Source organism: Armigeres subalbatus, chromosome 3 (assembly GCF_024139115.2).
Source record: "Armigeres subalbatus isolate Guangzhou_Male chromosome 3, GZ_Asu_2, whole genome shotgun sequence".
In the NCBI taxonomy this organism is placed as follows: Eukaryota; Metazoa; Arthropoda; class Insecta; order Diptera; family Culicidae; genus Armigeres; species Armigeres subalbatus.
The window spans coordinates 113,942,086-113,962,231 of record NC_085141.1 but is presented as its reverse complement, the minus strand read 5'-3'; the positions used below and the strand labels follow the sequence as shown (position 1 = coordinate 113,962,231).

General features: G+C 39.9%; 1 protein-coding gene across 2 annotated transcripts in view; it reads right to left on the bottom strand.

Moving 5' to 3' along the window:
• LOC134220477 (ornithine decarboxylase-like) overlaps positions 1-13,280 on the bottom strand; it is a 36,906-nt gene extending 23,626 nt beyond the window's left edge. The window contains exons 1-2 of one of the 2 annotated variants that reach the window (XM_062699530.1): positions 13,150-13,213; positions 12,883-13,015 (exon numbers count right to left, since the gene is read on the bottom strand). In XM_062699530.1, the coding sequence (XP_062555514.1) occupies positions 12,883-12,885 (3 nt within the window). In that variant the 5' untranslated portion in view covers positions 12,886-13,015; positions 13,150-13,213. Of the gene's footprint in view, positions 1-12,882; positions 13,016-13,149 lie in introns of both variants that reach the window. The other variant, XM_062699531.1, reaches the window with a different exon arrangement.
• Between the last annotated feature and the right edge of the window lie 6,866 nt (positions 13,281-20,146).

The following is a 20,146-nucleotide window of genomic DNA, read 5'->3' as shown; positions in this document are numbered from 1 at the left end:
GCCTGGTCTTAATAAAATCTAAAACTTTTATCAGTAATCCTTATTCGGGTTGGAAATCAGCTACTGCAAAAAAGTTCATTATTTTCCCTTGTCATAAGAAGAGTTTGTACAATTCCATTTAATTCCAATACTTGATTAAATGGAATTGTACAAATTCGTATTATGACAAGTAAAGACATTCATTTGACATTAGTTTGCCCTAACCGGAGATATCAACTTATGAAAAAAAAAAAAATAATTTTGACAGAAAAACAATTGGAACTTTTTATCGGAAAAAGATATTGAGCATATTTACCCATCAAAAGTTGCAATTTTTTAAGCTCTAGAAATCACCTGAAGACGACTTTTTCGAGAAATCTAAACCAAAAAAGTAGATCAAAAATATTCGGTACATTCAAAGTTAATTGCCTATATGCCGGGTATTAAGCCACCCGGAGTGGAAATTAATTACTATGTCTGAAACTTGATTATGCATATGTACAACATGTGATAGATTTAGTTCGGAAAAGGTATTGGAGGGTAACCGCCCCTTCGGTGGGGTTTGATCCCACGACCCCAGTTCGCATGACAGGTGCTTTCCCTACTAAGCTACGAAGGACCTCCGTCGTCCACCGCAGCTTAGCGGGTACTGATGAAACCAAATTCCCAGCACCAGGTACCAGCCGATCTCTCGCAATACATTTTCAGAACTAACTCTCTCAAATGTATTTTTGTACACATCATGTCAACCAAGTAGGATGAGTATTTAGTATTGTCCGGCTCCTACACACTTGCTTCATCAGCAACGGCGCTCAATGAAGTAGGGTTGTGTGAGGTTGTGCCAGTTTGGTCGTCAGATCCCAACACGACCACACAAGCGAAGAGAGATCGCCACTCGAGATCAGTACATTCAAAGTTAATTGCCTATATGCCGGGTATTAAGCCACCCGGAGTGGAAATTAATTACTATGTCTGAAACTTGATTATGCATATGTACAACATGTGATAGATTTAGTTCGGAAAAGGTATTGGAGGGTAACCGCCCCTTCGGTGGGTTTGATCCCACGACCCCAGTTCGCATGACAGGTGCTTTCCCTACTAAGCTACGAAGGACCTCCGTCGTCCACCGCAGCTTAGCGGGTACTGATGAAACCAAATTCCCAGCACCAGGTACCAGCCGATCTCTCGCAATACATTTTCAGAACTAACTCTCTCAAATGTATTTTTGTACACATCATGTCAACCAAGTAGGATGAGTATTTAGTATTGTCCGGCTCCTACACACTTGCTTCATCAGCAACGGCGCTCAATGAAGTAGGGTTGTGTGAGGTTGTGCCAGTTTGGTCGTCAGATCCCAACACGACCACACAAGCGAAGAGAGATCGCCACTCGAGATCAGTACATTCAAAGTTAATTGCCTATATGCCGGGTATTAAGCCACCCGGAGTGGAAATTAATTACTATGTCTGAAACTTGATTATGCATATGTACAACATGTGATAGATTTAGTTCGGAAAAGGTATTGGAGGGTAACCGCCCCTTCGGTGGGGTTTGATCCCACGACCCCAGTTCGCATGACAGTTGCTTTCCCTACTAAGCTACGAAGGACCTCCGTCGTCCACCGCAGCTTAGCGGGTACTGATGAAACCAAATTCCCAGCACCAGGTACCAGCCGATCTCTCGCAATACATTTTCAGAACTAACTCTCTCAAATGTATTTTTGTACACATCATGTCAACCAAGTAGGATGAGTATTTAGTATTGTCCGGCTCCTACACTTGCTTCATCAGCAACGGCGCTCAATGAAGTAGGGTTGTGTGAGGTTGTGCCAGTTTGGTCGTCAGATCCCAACACGACCACACAAGCGAAGAGAGATCGCCACTCGAGATCAGTACATTCAAAGTTAATTGCCTATATGCCGGGTATTAAGCCACCCGGGTGGAAATTAATTACTATGTCTGAAACTTGATTATGCATATGTACAACATGTGATAGATTTAGTTCGGAAAAGGTATTGGAGGGTAACCGCCCCTTCGGTGGGGTTTGATCCCACGACCCCAGTTCGCATGACAGGTGCTTTCCCTACTAAGCTACGAAGGACCTCCGTCGTCCACCGCAGCTTAGCGGGTACTGATGAAACCAAATTCCCAGCACCAGGTACCAGCCGATCTCTCGCAATACATTTTCAGAACTAACTCTCTCAAATGTATTGCGAGAGATCGGCTGGTACCTGGTGCTGGGAATTTGGTTTCATCAGTACCCGCTAAGCTGCGGTGGACGACGGAGGTCCTTCGTAGCTTAGTAGGGAAAGCACCTGTCATGCGAACTGGGGTCGTGGGATCAAACCCCACCGAAGGGGCGGTTACCCTCCAATACCTTTTCCGAACTAAATCTATCACATGTTGTACATATGCATAATCAAGTTTCAGACATAGTAATTAATTTCCACTCCGGGTGGCTTAATACCCGGCATATAGGCAATTAACTTTGAATGTACTGATCTCGAGTGGCGATCTCTCTTCGCTTGTGTGGTCGTGTTGGGATCTGACGACCAAACTGGCACAACCTCACACAACCCTACTTCATTGAGCGCCGTTGCTGATGAAGCAAGTGTGTAGGAGCCGGACAATACTAAATACTCATCCTACTTGGTTGACATGATGTGTACAAAAATACATTTGAGAGAGTTAGTTCTGAAAATGTATTGCGAGAGATCGGCTGGTACCTGGCAGAGCGTTAATGAATAAAGCTTCCAATGAATGATTAAATTTGTTATGATTAAATCATTTAACTCTATGATTAAAGATTATGATTAATGATTTATTCATTTTTGACAATGAATAATGATTATGATTAATGATTAAATTAATTTTTGACAATGATTAACGATTATGATTAATGAATAAAACGTTTGAAGTATGATTAATGATTACCGATCGTGATTAAATGTTGACACAATATGTGTATGATTAATGATTAACGACCGAAATGATTAATGATTATGAATAATCAAATTAAATGATTTGCATAGTGATCAATATTCAAGTAACCGTTCGACCAAATTATGTTTTTTTACCTTTGAAATTGTATGATTATGATTAAAGATTAATGAATAAAAGCGATGTATGCAATGATTAAAATTGATGATTAATGAATAAACTCAATACAATCATGAATATGATTAGTGATTAATGATTAAATGCAAAAATCTATGATTAACGATTAGTGATTAATGATTGAATCGTATTTTTTGTATGATTATGATTAATGAATAATGATTAAATAACCCATTATTCATTAATCATGATTAAATCTATGATTAATCACTAATGCTCTGGTACCTGGTGCTGGGAATTTGGTTTCATCAGTACCCGCTAAGCTGCGGTGGACGACGGAGGTCCTTCGTAGCTTAGTAGGGAAAGCACCTGTCATGCGAACTGGGGTCGTGGGATCAAACCCCACCGAAGGGGCGGTTACCCTCCAATACCTTTTCCGAACTAAATCTATCACATGTTGTACATATGCATAATCAAGTTTCAGACATAGTAATTAATTTCCACCCCGGGTGGCTTAATACCCGGCATATAGGCAATTAACTTTGAATGTACTGATCTCGAGTGGCGATCTCTCTTCGCTTGTGTGGTCGTGTTGGGATCTGACGACCAAACTGGCACAACCTCACACAACCCTACTTCATTGAGCGCCGTTGCTGATGAAGCAAGTGTGTAGGAGCCGGACAATACTAAATACTCATCCTACTTGGTTGACATGATGTGTACAAAATACATTTGAGAGAGTTAGTTCTGAAAATGTATTGCGAGAGATCGGCTGGTACCTGGTGCTGGGAATTTGGTTTCATCAGTACCCGCTAAGCTGCGGTGGACGACGGAGGTCCTTCGTAGCTTAGTAGGGAAAGCACCTGTCATGCGAACTGGGGTCGTGGGATCAAACCCAACCGAAGGGGCGGTTACCCTCCAATACCTTTTCCGAACTAAATCTATCACATGTTGTACATATGCATAATCAAGTTTCAGACATAGTAATTAATTTCCACTCCGGGTGGCTTAATACCCGGCATATAGGCAATTAACTTTGAATGTACTGATCTCGAGTGGCGATCTCTCTTCGCTTGTGTGGTCGTGTTGGGATCTGACGACCAAACTGGCACAACCTCACACAACCCTACTTCATTGAGCGCCGTTGCTGATGAAGCAAGTGTGTAGGAGCCGGACAATACTAAATACTCATCCTACTTGGTTGACATGATGTGTACAAAAATACATTTGAGAGAGTTAGTTCTGAAAATGTATTGCGAGAGATCGGCTGGTACCTGGTGCTGGGAATTTGGTTTCATCAGTACCCGCTAAGCTGCGGTGGACGACGGAGGTCCTTCGTAGCTTAGTAGGGAAAGCACCTGTCATGCGAACTGGGGTCGTGTGATCAAACCCCACCGAAGGGGCGGTTACCCTCCAATACCTTTTCCGAACTAAATCTATCACATGTTGTACATATGCATAATCAAGTTTCAGACATCAAAAATATTGTTTTTTTGAGGTACACCTTAATACAATTAAGTAAAATTGCTCTAAATCAGTCAACTTAAGAGCTACAGAAAAAGTTTTTTCAGCAAAATTGATTGGAATAAGCTATATTTTCTAATTTTTTTTATATGATGGGCAACCTATTTTTTTTTTGAGAACCATAATGATGGTCTTTCTATTTCGAAAAAATTTGTAGAACAACAGTTATTTCTAAAAAATATAGTTTTGGCGTAAAATGCATCTTTCAGCGTAAATCTGTATCCTGGACCATAGTGACTGTGTCAAAAAAAATTGTCCGAACAGAGATGGTTTGGATTAAAAAATAAATAAAACATATTTCCAAGGCAGCATACTGGGGCCCATATTGTATAATATTTTTACTTCTGACTTACCTGATTTACCACCAGGGTGTCAACAATCTTTGTTTGCAGATGACATGGGCCTTTCAGCCAAAGGGCGAAGCCTTCGTGTCATTTGTAGTAGATTGCAAAAAAGTTTGGATATTTTGTCCATTTCTTCTTCTTCTTGTTGGCATTACATCCCCACACTGGGACAGAGCCGCCTCGCAGCTTAGTGTTCATTAAGCACTTCCACAGTTATTAACTGCGAGGTTTCTAAACCAGGTTACCATTTTTGCATTCGTATATCATGAGGCTAACATGATGATACTTTTATGCCCAGGGAAGTCGAGACAATTTCCTATCCGAAAATTGCCTAGACCGGCACCGGGAATCGAACCCAGCCACCCTCAGCATGGTCTTGCTTTGTAGTCGCGCGTCTTACCACACGGCTAAGGAGGGCCCCCATTTTGTCCACTTACTTGTGAAAATGGAAAATTTCCCCGAATGCTTCCAAAACTCAGCTTATAATTTTTCCACATAAGCCGAGAGCTTCTTATTTGAAACCTTCTAGCAGACATATTGTGACTATGAATGGGGTTCTAATTAAAATATTTAGGTCTTCTGCTGGAACAAAAATTAACTTTTAACAATCACATTGAAAACCTTCAAGCCAAATGTAACAAATATATTAAGTGTCTATATCCACTTATAAACAGAAAATCAAAACTTTGTCTTTAGAACAAACTATTGATTTACAAACAAATTTTAAGACCTGCCATGTTGTATGCTGTTCCAATGTGGACTAGTTGCTGCAGTTGAAGGCACTTCAGAGGATTCAAAATAAAATTTTGAAAATGATTCTGAAGTTGCCTCCGTGATATAGTACCAAAGAACTTCATAGAATTCATACACGGTGTGTTTGTCCGAAGAGGCTTATTTTCTAAAAATCAGTATCTCTAAAACACTCACTACACGAAAGTATAGGTTTTCCTCTTTCACGTAGGTGTATTCTTAAAATGTTCTATCGGGGGTCGTTTTTCCATATATTTTTGGATGGGTTAAATCGGCTATTATTTGAGATTTCTATGGAGTTTGCACCAAAAATAGTGAAAAAAAAAATTGTTCTAGATCCCCCGATAGAATATTTTAGTTAACCCACTATATGAAAGAGGAGAGCATATACGTTCACATGGTGGGTGTTTCAGAGATACTGATTTTTGAAAAATAATGTTTCCCCATAGACACACCGTGCATAATATTGAGACATTGCAACAAATGTACAACAAAATAATTCCCAATTTTAGACAAAAATAGTTGCAATCTTCTATTGCAACAATTAACTCCTTATACCCTTAGTATAAAATAGTTTAGGGACCCTCCTTAGCCGTGCGGTAAGACGCGCGGCTACAAAGCAATACCATGCTGAGGGTGGCTGGGTTCGATTCCAGGTGCCGGTCTAGGCAATTTTCGGATTGGAAATTGTCTCGACTTCCCTGGGCATAAAAGTATCATCGTGCCAGCCTCATGATATACGAATGCAAAAATGGTAACTTGGCTTAGAAACCTCGCAGTTAATAACTGTGGAAGTGCTTAATGAACACTAAGCTGCGAGGCGGTGATGTCCCAGTGGGGGATGTAATGCCAATAAGAAGAAGAAGAAGAAGAAGATTAGTTTAAGTTGAAAACATTGTTATTCCTACATGGTTCAATTCAACCAGAGGAAATATCCTAACTGCCAGAGGCAATTGAAATGTATAAACAATAACTAAAAATGTAATATAGGATGATAGTGTTAAAAAAACACGGAACACCTAGTCTAAGGGATGAATGCATGTATTAGATAATTAGCAAATAAAATTAGTTAAAAATAAAAAAAATACTGTTTAATAACAAGGAATGAAAAAAAAACAATTCAAGTTAATGATTTGAAATTATGTCCAGTGACGCATTCAGGGGTCTTACTTATTGCACCAGTAGTAAAAAATAACATTGAATGCTACAAGTCATGCTATCACTGAAATGTCACAAAATTATACCAGGAATACAAAAACTACGTCAGACGACTACTCAAACTACAAAAATTACAACAGGAATACCCACACAACCATATTCAATATCCAGTGCCGTATTCAGGGGTCATAATTGCGGTTCTAGGACAAAAACTAAAATTTAATGAGAAAGGTCTTGCGACTAATCAAACTTAACAAAATAACATCAGAAATGCGAAAACAAAAATGTCAAATTTAAAAGGATCATCTGGAATTATGTCCGTGACATGATACAGACGTAAGAGCTGACGGGTCTGAAATTTGTGTCCACTCATGCTTCAAACTGGATAGAGGGATAACATCAATGGATCAGAACCGACGGATTACTAAAAGACTGAAGTCTTATTGGTGTTATTATTAGTGAGATTATTGTTGTTATAGCCCCTACTCTTCTCATTCGACCACCTGAATCCGGTCCTGGTTGAAATTTCAGAAGATCAATTTCCATTTTAATAGACTTTCTTCCTTTGACTTCCTGATGTGTTTTCATGAAGTTTAAGCAGCTGTATGCCCAGATTCATTGTATTTGGTGTTATGGCCCCTGATCTGCCCATTCTGAGCCCTGATCGAAATTTCAGAAGTTCAATTTCAATATCAAATAGTATTCTTTGAGCTTTGTTTGTGTTTTCATGAAGTTTGAGCAGTCGCATGGCCAATTGCATTGTAATTGGTATTATGGCCCCACTTTGTCCTAATTTGTACTATTTTCCCTGGTAGGAATTCCAGAAAGTCTATTTCAAGTTTAAAACGCATTCTTTGAGTTCCTGATGTGTTTTCATGGAGATTTAGCAGTCGCATGGCCAGATTCGTTGTTATGGACCAGACTCTGCCCATTTTGATCCCTAAATCCGGCCCTGGTAAGAATTTCTGAAGGTCAATTTAAATTTAAAATGGAATTTATAAGAACTCCTGATTTGTAAAGTGTATGCAGCCGCATGTCCATTCCCGCATGCATACTTAATTGTAATTGATTTTGTGGTCCATAATCTACCATTGTGACCCCTGGATCCGCCCCTGAATTCAGTAAATCCAGTCAAATTGAAATGGTGGAAGCATGGGAGCGACTAGAAATTTTTACAAATATAATTTAAAGATGGTTTGATGGTTGAATTGATAAATTTAGAGCTTGAGTTGATGTTCGAATAACTGGAATAAAGACCACACGCAAACTTAGGGAGGTCCCGTAGCGTAGTTGGCTACACGTTCGCCTTACAAGCGAATGGTCATGGGTTCGATTCCCAGCCCCTCCACCAAACCCTCGTCAGTCGCCGGATGCGCAGCCCATGCGGTAGCGTATTGGGGAACGCGTCTTACCGTCACGGTTGCCTGATGACGACTGACAACTTGTTCTTCTCGGAGGCATTCCTCCAACGGACCCGGCTTAAAGGCAACTGAACAATGCAACGAACATTGGATGCACGACATGGACAAACGGACACAATGTACTCACGATGAGATGGACTGGCAACGACAACAATAATGGTAATGGAAATCTAAAAATAGATTCTGTATGGATTCTGTTCAGCAGAATACCACAGTAGATCTCGGCACAGTAGCGGTTAAGTAACACAGAGTGCCTAACAAATAAAGAAAGGAATAAAAAAAACCACACGCAATTCTTTTTAGCACTTATTCGGATCTGAACAAGAATTTTAATATGCAAATGCATCGCGGTAAAAATATAGCTATTCCCATTGAGCACAAACGAAACCGCGAAGAATTCCGAAGATCAGGTGTTGAATGCGAGCCATTTGAAAAACATCGATTGGTTCTGGGTCTTTGAAGGTTAAATTCTGAAGAAGTTTTTGAGTTTTTGACAGCCTGTGGTCAATGAAATAGTGCTACTTTCTTCAGTCGAAAATACGATGGTGTTATCTGCATTTCAAAATTCAGTCTTCGAGAAATTGTGAAACGTTTTCAAATTCGTATTTTGTCATATAAATTTTGTCTGTATTTATTGTTATGTAGTAGTTATACAACAAATTATGAAAAAAAAAAAACAGGATAATCCACCTAGTTATGAGGGTGCCTTTCTCGTGTATTTTGAAGTGTTACGAGAAATATAAGAGTGGTCAAAATTGCATGTCGGGGAGATAGATTCAATTATTTCCATCATTTATTTCCATTCATATGGATGCATTGCAGCAGCATGTGGAAAAGACACCCTCTCTGATTTATTGATATGATGTACTTTAGGGTTTACTTTATCAAATGATGGAAAAAAAAAACATGATTTAGGGTTTCGCCATCCAGAGATATTGCCATTTTAGGAAACGCTAATTTTCTAACTAAAATACAAATAACTTTTGACCTGCGCAAGATATTGGCAAGCTACTATTACAAAAAGTTGCGTCTTGAAGAACTCTAAAAGTCGTCTAGAGACGACTTCACATAGAAATTTTAAAAGAGAAAGTATGAACGGAAAAACAGTTTTTTGTGAAACCACCATTGGCGTAACTAGTCCCAATGCCTAGGGGGGCTAAAGCCCCTTCAACTATTTTCTCTATTTTGAGTTTCTTTTAAAAAGCTCTTGAACATTTCACTCCTTCATTAGATTATTTTAGTGGTAGTGTGATAAATACGGTCCAACCAACTAAGGCAATTGCGTATCAATCACACTCATTCATATTATTTTTTCTCGAGCACGTGCTTTCTGTTGTAGCCCACAGTATCGAAGTGGGACAACAGTCACTTTTTCTGCAGAGTTCTGGAAAACGTGACTGGTGTTCCCGAATCCATGAATAAAATCACGGTGTATTTTTGTTGGTTCACGAATTCGGGAACGTTTTTTTGCGTGTATGTGTAGCAGCGCTCGGCTTTGTTCTGCACACTTAAAAAACAATACTCGCTTAACTTTTCAAAAGGACCTAAGTAACATTTTTTTCATGATTTAATTTGGATACAGCAATCAATACCTTTCATGTTGTTGTGTTGATTGCGCTATTCAAATTAATTCATGAAAAAAATGTTACTTAGGTCCTTTTGAAAAATTAAGCGAGAATATATGACGTATCGCCGACAATATATGATGTGAATGTTTCAGGGATTCGGAGGGGAATGTTCCAGAAAATCCGATGGAAATGTTTCAGGGATGTTACAATGAGAATCTTCTAGAGATTCAGAATGAAATCTTCCAGGAATTACGAAGGGAATATTCCAGGAGTTTCAATAGGAATGTTTCAGAGATTCCGTCGGAAATGCACCAGGAATTCCAATGTGAATGTTCCAGGGATGTAGAAGCAAATCGTCGATGGATTCCGAAGCAAATCGTCGAGAGACTCCGAACTAATTATCCAGGGATTCCAAAAAGAATCCTCTAACGATTCTGAAGAGAATCCTTCAGAGATGTTGAAGCAAATCGTTGAGGGATTCCGAAGCAAATCATCAAAGGATTTCGAAGCAAATCGTCGAATGATTCCGAAGTAATCGGTAAAGTAATATATAATTTAAAGTCAAGCTCCCCAAAAAACGCATATTTTTGACGCCTCCAAGTATTTTCAAAATTTAAAACAAAAAATCAAAAAAGTGCTGTTTTTCAAGATTAACCTAACATTTGCTCGATTTTGAACGAATATCAAGTGATTTTTTTAGGTCGGTTCACACGTGCAGCACTTTTTCGGCTTTTGCTTTCGATTTTTAAATAGTTAGAGGCTAAATAAATATGAGTTCTTTTGAAAAATTCACCTTAAATAGGCCAAAGAACCGATCGAGACAATAAAACGAGATGCAAATTTTGGCGGAAAAGGTCAATTCGTCAAGAGTGTCCGAACTAAATCTTCGAAGAATTCCGAAGCAAACCGTGGATGTACTTCGAAGCGAATTCCGAAGCAATTTGTTGAGGGATTCCAAAGCAAATCATTGAGAAATTCAGAGGCAAAACTTCGAGAGACTCCGAAGCAAATCATCAAAGGATTTTGAAGCAAATCTTCGAATGATTCCGAAGCAAATCATTGAGGAATTAAATTAAATCTTCAAGAGATACCGAAGCATTTCGCCGAAGTATTCTGAAACAAATTGTCAAGGAATTTCGAAGCAAATCTCTGAACGATTCCGAAACAAATCTTCGAACGACTCCGGAGGAATTTCGAAGCAAATCAACGAAAGATTCTGAAGCAAATCCTCCATGGATTATGAAGGGTATCCCCCACAGATCCCCAAGGGAATCCAGTGTATACTGAAAGGAATCCGGTGTGAATTCCTATGGATTCCTGTTGAAATATTTCCTATTCCTTCAATTGAATTTGTTGATTTGATTTTTCCATTTTAAGAAAATGAAGACCACCCTAATTTTCTACAACACCCGAATAATGTCCTTACTATTAGGAACAACTTTGTGGAACAAAGTTTCATTCTAATTCTACTATTTGTGACTCAAAATAGCTATTTCCACCTAATTTAGCTCTGTGGACCATTGTGGAATGTAGCAAGCTGCTTGATTTTGATGTCTGTACTTACTTTGCACTCACGGGACTAGTTAGTTTCCTATTTTTTAAAACAATTATCAATGAAAAATAATTCATATTTAATGCTAATGATAGCCTTCTACTATGTGCCAATTTGATAAGCATACGTTGTACATAAGCACATTTAAATAATTCAAGAAATCTGCCAATGAACGTTTTTGCGTAGCAAATCACTGAAATCAAAATTCTTGGTTCCATCCAATATGAATTTGTAAATTAAACAACCAGTACAAAGTACAACGCCATTTCACCTCAGTTTGATGAGGACATAGTCTATCTATGATAGATAGACACTTCACATTCGTACCGCAAATCATTAACCCCACCATTCGATGGGACATCACGACCGAGTTCACACACCAACGATGCCTTCGATATAGGGCAACTGGCCTATGTTTTTTCAACAACCATTCCTATTGCACAAGTATAGGAAGATGTGTATGTGTATTCAATCGATTTGTTCTACAAACACACAATTTGTCATAATTATGAACCGTCAACGTATTCACCGGTCCTGAACCTGTCGGAATGGCGGTAGTGGGCTGGCGTGGTCGCAGACGTGATCGATAATACGGTGCTGAAAGGATTCTGAATTTTCATACTGCCAGTTTGGTTGGATCAAATACAACCACTAATTGCATACGATTCAAATATTCCAATTGTTGATTCCGCTCTCACTTGCAATATCTTATTTGAGATGGATCAACTCATTAATTTATATGTCAGTTAATTTCCACTGTCATGATTTACAATTTGGGATATGAGTGAAAGTATGAAGTACACTAAGACTCTAAACTCGTTCATGACAAAAGTGCTGCTTGGGTTATGTTCTAAGACAAGTGTACTATTTGCATTTACGGTAATTCATGTATTTGACATACTTTTTTTTCGATTGCAACACAGTGTCTTTGCCGTCAGTGACCGAGTGCGATCCTTTTTTTCCAGTTCACCACGTGCGAATGGCGAGAGACCGACGAGAGCGACACACAAATGTGATGTGAAAGGTCCATAATCCTGACACGTTTTCGTGCGTGGATGCGTATTAATTTGATTTATTGAACCTACTCCCTGCGGGGATGCTGTCGAATCGAAAATGAAACCACTTCTGCTGTTGTGAACCCGGGCGATTGTCGAACGAAATGATGCTGAATATCGATTTGGGAAAAAAGGGATGGCAGCCTCTGAAAGCGGCGATGACTGCAACAATTGACCATTTAAGCTTCATTTGCGTTTTCGAGAACTGATACCAGATGTGGACGGGTGGATTATCGGCGGTTACTGAATAATAAATTCGAATTGAAAAATGGGTTTCATTTCTTTCATCTCTATACCTATTATGCGTGTTCAACTGGACCATTGCTGCCCCGTGTCTAAGTGTTTTGCGTATGATGCATTTTATAAAAGCCTTGAAAGCCAATTTTTTTTGTTCCATTTAATTAAATTTGTACATGATATTATGGCTGTGAGAGCCTGTTATAAAATGCCCATAATGAGATTGACTTTGACTTACCATGTAATCAATCCGAACCTTCCACCAAAATTTATTTGCAATCACGTATCTCACCACTGAGCTCAGGAAGACTCCTGTCAGTGGTAATTGAGTGTGAGATAAGCCTCTTATATCAATGTGGCATGCTGGATAACTGCCAGAATGGAAATGATAGATTGCGTGTTATTCGGAGTAAATCAGCGAGAACTAATGAAATTAAGTGCAACAATGTGTCTATTTGATGTCTGAATTCAACGAAATGATAAATACGTATTTGATTAAACTTACAAATGAGTATTTATGATGATTACAACTTTCGTTTGAAAATTAATCACTAGCTCAAACAACACAAGCTAACAGTCGATCGGTCACAAATAAACTGGAGATGATCACACCCAACGAGTGCGAGATAAACTTACTGGAGACTTTCCATCATGCTACTGGCGACTATCGACCGAGATTCAGCAGGTTTTTTTTCGCATATCAACTAGTTAGAAGCATACGTAGTGCATTACGTAAGCTATGTTAGCCGCATCTCAACTGCAAGGTCCCAATGTGGTTATTGCCATACGGGGCTGTTGAGTTAACACGATTGCCACCCTCACTGGAGCGAATTGATTAAAATTGGAATCAAACGCAATTCGGAGAGCTGTACGATGCAAGCTGATTGCCAATTAATTCATATAGGTACAAGTTAGGAAGCTCCTGAATTGTACGACACGGGTCAATATTATGTTACTTTTCGAACATTGTTGTTTATAAATATTTAGTTTATTAGCATACATGTTAATCACATGCAGCAAAAGGAACAAGTTAGATTAAAAGTTAGAAACAGCATAAACAAGAGCAATATTGATCGAAAATAGATTTAAGCATTATCAATGTATAATCATGGGTCTCCAGTTAGTCTTGGAAGTAGAAGCGCAAACAAACATTAAAAAACTATCAAACATCAATCACTAATTATTATTCAAGGAATTTGACATTTAATTATTATTTTTTATTATTAATTATGAAACATGTGTGTTTAATCATTAATCAACGATCATAAACAATATAATTATCCAGTAATATATCGGTTTTATTTCCCCTTAGAATTTTGGGGTGAAAAAATATAGACCTGTGCGCCGATTAAAAATTTATCGGCGACGGCGGCGTGACGCCGTTTGTAATCGGCGACGTGGGCCGACATGAGCTTATTTCATGTATTGAAATTTCTCCGAAATTCTTCCACAAATTCCTCTGTAAATTGAACCAGAAAGTGCACTGAAAGCTCCGTAAGTTCCTCCCGGAATTCCTTCGGAAGTTCCTCCCAGAATTCCTCCGGAAGTTCCTCCCGGAATTCCTCCGGAAGTTCCTCCCGGAATTCCTCCGGAAGTTCCTCCCGGAATTCCTCCGGAAGTTCCTCCCGGAATTCCTCCGGAAGATCCTCCCGGAATTCCTCCGGAAGATCCTCCCGGAATTCCTCCGGAAGTTCCTCCCGGAATTCCTCCGGAAGTTCCTCCCGGAATTCCTCCGGAAGTTCCTCCCGGAATTCCTCCGGAAGTTCCTCCCGGAATTCCTCCGGAAGTTCCTCCCGGAATTCCTCCGGAAGTTCCTCCGGAATTCCTCCGGAAGTTCCTCCGGAATTCCTCCGGAAGTTCCTCCCGGAATTCCTCCGGAAGTTCCTCCCGGAATTCCTCCGGAAGTTCCTCCCGGAATTCCTCCGGAAGTTCCTCCCGGAATTCCTCCGGAAGTTCCTCCCGGAATTCCTCCGGAAGTTCCTCCCGGAATTCCTCCGGAAGTTCCTCCCGGAATTCCTCCGGAAGTTCCTCCCGGAATTCCTCCGGAAGTTCCTCCCGGAATTCCTCCGGAAGTTCCTCCCGGAATTCCTCCGGAAGTTCTTCCCGGAATTCCTTCGGAAGTTCCTCCCGGAATTCCTCCGGAAGTTCCTCCCGGAATTCCTCCGGAAGTTCCTCCCGGAATTCCTCCGGAAGTTCCGGAAGAAGGGTTCCTCCAGGATTTCCTCCTCGAGTTCCTCCAGGAACTCTTACACGAGTTTCTTCAAGAATTCCTCAGCGAGTCCCTTCAGGAATTTCTTCGCAAGTTCCTCCAGGAATTCCATCGTAAGTTTCTTCCAGGAATTTCTCCGGAAGTAAGTCCAAGAATTTCTTCGGAGGTTCGTCTCTGCATTGGATGTGTTCATTGGATATTTCACATGAACAGACAATTTGATGACAATTATGATAGGCCGTGATGGCCGTCGGTGGTGGCTCCTGCAGTGGTAGTGGTGGCCGTGGTAGCGTCTGTAATAATTGGAAAGTAAAATTCCATTGCAAGATTGTGCTTAATATTTGGAAAGGCGAATCCTTGTGTATAATTTTGTGTCGCATCTACCTTCCGACTGCTGCCACAGTGGTTAGAAGCGACGCCATCCAGTTTTCCACAGTCACCATGAAATTGTGCTTTGTAATGTGGTGAAATTTTCAATCAACTAAACTTGCTTTTGTATATAATAGTGCACTAAGACAAATCTGAAATGAAAAGTGAAATATTCTCGCCGGACAGTCAGTCATTGGTTGCAATTGGTAGTAGTTGTAAATGCTAAAGAAGCGTAAATCGGCTCTTCTCAGAACCCCCATACGAGACGGAAGAGTGGATTTGAGACGTTTATCGGCATTTTCTTTTAGGTGACAAACAATTTAATGGCAATGATTGCATTGTTATCGATCCCAACAGCATCAGCGATAGCCGTCGGCGGTGGTTGAATTCTTGCCGTGATATCTCGAATAAAATGACGCGCACGCGCAAGACACGGCGGTGTGCCAAAGATTGCCTACCTTTCAATCTGATGTTCGTGTTGGAGATGCATAAACGGGATTGGTTAGTTCTAAAATTTTTATCGGGCGTGAAAAAATTTAAATTGAGTGATCCTCGTTTGTCGGGTGAAGATCACTGCGTCCAGATTTTAGGACTATTGTGATATACCCTTTTACTGTGAAATACGCAAGTTATCTCAGTAACATGTTTGTCACTGAGATACCTTGGTATCGACTGAACTCAAGACCATCTATTATTGATGAATAGAGATCCTGAGTTACAGTATGTGACTCCCCCATTCTGGCGAGACTAGCTTTATGAAGCCAACCACGTCCTTGGGGGATAAGATCCATATGTCAGCAGGCCCTAAAAAGGGCTTGCTGAGAACTTTGAACCTACGTTGGGTGAGTGCACTGCAATAGCAGAGGATGTGTTCTGATGTTTCTCTCTCCTCGTCACAGAAGCGGCAATTTGAGGTTTGGATTGCTCCGATCTTTTGTAGATGGTATCTGCAGGGGCAGTGTCCAGTTATTAGACCGGTGTAGATGTTGAGATCCCTTTTGTTGAGACCTAATAGTTGTTGGGTTTTCTTGGGGTTAATCGTTACGAGCCTTTTGGATTGGCTCGTATGGGGAAGTGCATTCCAGTTGATGTGATTTGACTGACCATATATTTGTTCAGTTCCATTTTTACAGAGCAGTCTGAGATCCCGCAGAAGGGCTCAGGGCCAATGAACCTTTCATTAGATCCATTCCTGGCTAGCTCATCAGCAATCTCGTTTCCCTCTAGACCCGTATGTCCTGGGATCCAATATAGGTAGACTCGATTGCGTATGGATAAGTTTTTCAAAGCCAGAATGCATTCCCACACTAGCTTTGAGTTACAAGTGTAGTTATTAAGCGACTTAAGTGCCGCTTGGCTGTCAGAGAAAATACATATTTTGCAAATCTATACTTTCTCCTCAGGCATAATAACACGCATTCTAATATTGCATATATTTCCGCCTGAAATACTGTGGGCCACTGTCCTAAGTGGACAGAAATTTTTGTTGTAGGGCCATAGATTCCGGATCCTGTCAGATTATTCATTTTCGAACCATCTGTGAAGAAATTTATAGAGCCTGTTGGAACGCTGAGTCCACCTCCTTCCCACTCCTGGCGGGAAGGAATGAACACATCGTAAGGTAAGTCATAATTGACTACCGTTTCCATCCAGTCACTACAAATTCCTATTGCGGGATTTATGGCAAATTCATTTAATATGCTGAGGTGACCCGTAAGGTCTCCCGACAGCAGTGTTTTTGTTCTCTTTAACCTTAGAGCACTTTTTTCCGCTTCCAGCTTTATGTATTGATCTAACCGGGGCAGGTGAAGCATTGCGTCTAGGGCCAAAGTGGGTGTACTACGAACTGCACCAGTGATGGCTATGCAAGCGGTGCGTTGGATTTTGTTGAGCTTAGCCCTTGCAGCAGCCTCATTAGTTTTAGGCCACCAGACAAGGGAAGCGTAAGTTGTCCTGGGACGGACAATGGTTTTATATATCCACATGATCATACTTGGTTTTAGGCCCCATCTTTTACCAAGGGTTTTTGAACAAACCCAAAGTGTATTGAGACCTTTCTGCACAACTGATTGGAGATGAGAGTTCCAATTAAGCTTTGCGTCGAGTATAAATCGAGTAAAAATTGAGTGATGCTGCCGCCCCAACCTTGCTCCACCATCGTTGACTGCCGCCAAAGCTAACGCTAACAAAGCTGCCGCCAAATGACGCGCGCGCTCGAAACACGGGTCTTTTCAATGCGGTGGGTCAAAAGGACCGTAACTGATGTCCGTGTTGGGGATTCGTGAGCTGGATTGGTTGGTTCTTATTATTTTACTGGGTTTCTGAAGAATTAACCTTTCCAACAATTTAACGTTGATAATCAAAAGTTTCAATCAATTTTGCAAATTGGGGGAGGCTTTTCGAATTGTTTGAAATATAAATATCGAAAATTCATCAACAGATAAAGGTGTTTTAACGTTCAAAATCTTGTATGATGGTCCTCAATTTTGAAATTTTCATTTTACACCCTGTCTTCTCCTTAGACTTAGTTTACGTCAAAAGACACTATACGTTTAAATTACTTCCAGTGAATAAAATACGAACAAAGAAAAAAAGCTTTTTAAATTGAAATCTGATTTCCCTGCATAATTTTTTTTATTTCATGCTTTGAGTAGTAGATTCGATCGACAAAATATCCTTATTATAATACTATATCACTAATACGAAAAGTAAATCAATAACAGAAACTTTTTTGCTAAATACATCACAATGGGACTGATATGTGATCATTTTGTATGTCGATGATCAAAATGATCACATACCAGTCCCATACTTAGTATTTTCGTACATAACAGCAGAAGAACTGATAACTTCTCAAGTGGAAAATGAAATCATGCCGAGACTGCTGCAGCGCCAGGTTTCAAGCGACATTGCACCGTCTGTTACAACACTGCACAATGGCAAGCGTTTTCACTGAGAAACTAATCGGGGTACAAAAGCAGATGAGAAGAGGTTGCTTTCCCGATGATATCCTATCTATTTATGAACGAGTTGACAGAGCATCAATGGTATCTAGCTGTGTACGATGTATACTTTTGTTGTCGGACGATACCCGTCTTCGCAGCACTAAGTGAATCAATGAAAAGCTGGGAATAGTCAGACAATTGTTATGTGGCTTTCAGCCTCAGACATACAAGCACATTGACACACTTTATTTGGTCAATCCCATGCAAGCTTTATAGTAAATTCAACTAAAATAAGTGCATATTTATTAAGCTTTCGTAGTGCTTCATCTTAAGTATTTGTTATCATATCAAAACTATTCACAATCAAACAGAAACGCATCCATTCTGGCAACCAGTTTAAGCTCGCTGCCCCATGCGGTCATTTTCCACAGTCGTGCCTCCTCGTGACAGGCCCACTATGAAGATCGTAGCTGCATTTACCCAGTGAATGCCGCCTTTTGCGAAAAGAAGAAAAAAGTGGTTCGTAGGAATGGAATTGAAAAATTAGCATTGAAGTGGTGGTTGACCTTGAACGTGGAATCTACGCGCACACACTTGGTTGGACAACGTCGCTGTTTTGAGATCACGCGTCCCCATACGCCTGGATTGGTAAGAGTGTACAAAACGAGTCTTGTCATCTCGGCATTTCTACCATTGCATTGCATTGGACACTGAACAGTTTTTCAGTATTGTTGTTGCATCAATGAAATTGAATTTGCTTCTTTGGTCGATGTAAATTTTCGACTCTAGTGAAACCAACAATAATCATTTTTACAATTGTTATGAATTTTCAATAATTCATTATCATTTTAACCGACAAACGAAAAGGAAGAATTTATAAATTATCAAATTTGTTGCAATGTTGGATATTAGGTACATACTTTTAGATTCAAATGACAATTAAAAGTGGAACTAAGTCATAATAACCCTGACTTATGACAACAGACTTTTAAAGTTCGTATGAAAGCTTACTGCATTATTAATTAGTGTCTATCACAACGATCTACATCGTGTTAATCCTCGCAGCTTTATTACGACGACAAAGGATCACTTTGATCATGACGCAAAAGCTGGAGATCGTCCAGTTGGACTAGTTTTCGTAGAGACAACAATAAAGCCAAAGCGGTGCGAACATGATTGCCGTTTCTTTGTCGTGCGAAACGAACCAGTTTAATCTTGGATCATCGTCTTCGAGCCAAATGGTCGCTACTCAGTCAAATGACCACCGTGCGTTCCGTTCTTGGGGAGATTGCATCGTGCACTTTTTTTTTTGTTTCTTTCCTCTTCTATCTGTCATATTTCAAATTAATGGCGCAGACTTTGCGCGCAAGATTGGAGCTCGTTGTCTTGAAGCAGATGATGTTGGGTAATAAATTGTTTCGCTTTCCGGAATTAAAAACACGTAGGTGGAATTAATCATTTGAGGAGAGATTTAATGGGAATTATAGAAACGTAATGTCAGTTATGCGATATAATGCATTAACGTCATAATTTGTATTTAATGACAGCTGTGAGTAACGTCGTTCAATATTGTTTTTGCACGATACTAATTTAAGGTAAAATAGGTGTGTACTTTTAAATTCATTACAAGTGAAACTCGATCAATTAAATTTATTTGTTAGTTCTTATTGACTTGTCATAAGACGAGTTTGTACAATTCTATTTAATTCCACCACTTGATTGTACCTTCAACAGATATACGTATTATGACCTCAACAGTAAGGCCGTCTCGTCTTCAGTGTCTCGTACTTGATCCCACTTGCCGAGTCATTTGAGCTTGAGCTTGATTGACTGCTCGTAGTTGCTACTCCATTATGACCAGATCAGCTGTTCTTGCACAGGGAACCAACAGATGTTTGCTTTGGACTAGCACACATCAAAACTCAAAATAATGTTCTTATTAAAATAGTTATCATTGAAAAAATGGTGCCAAATTTGAA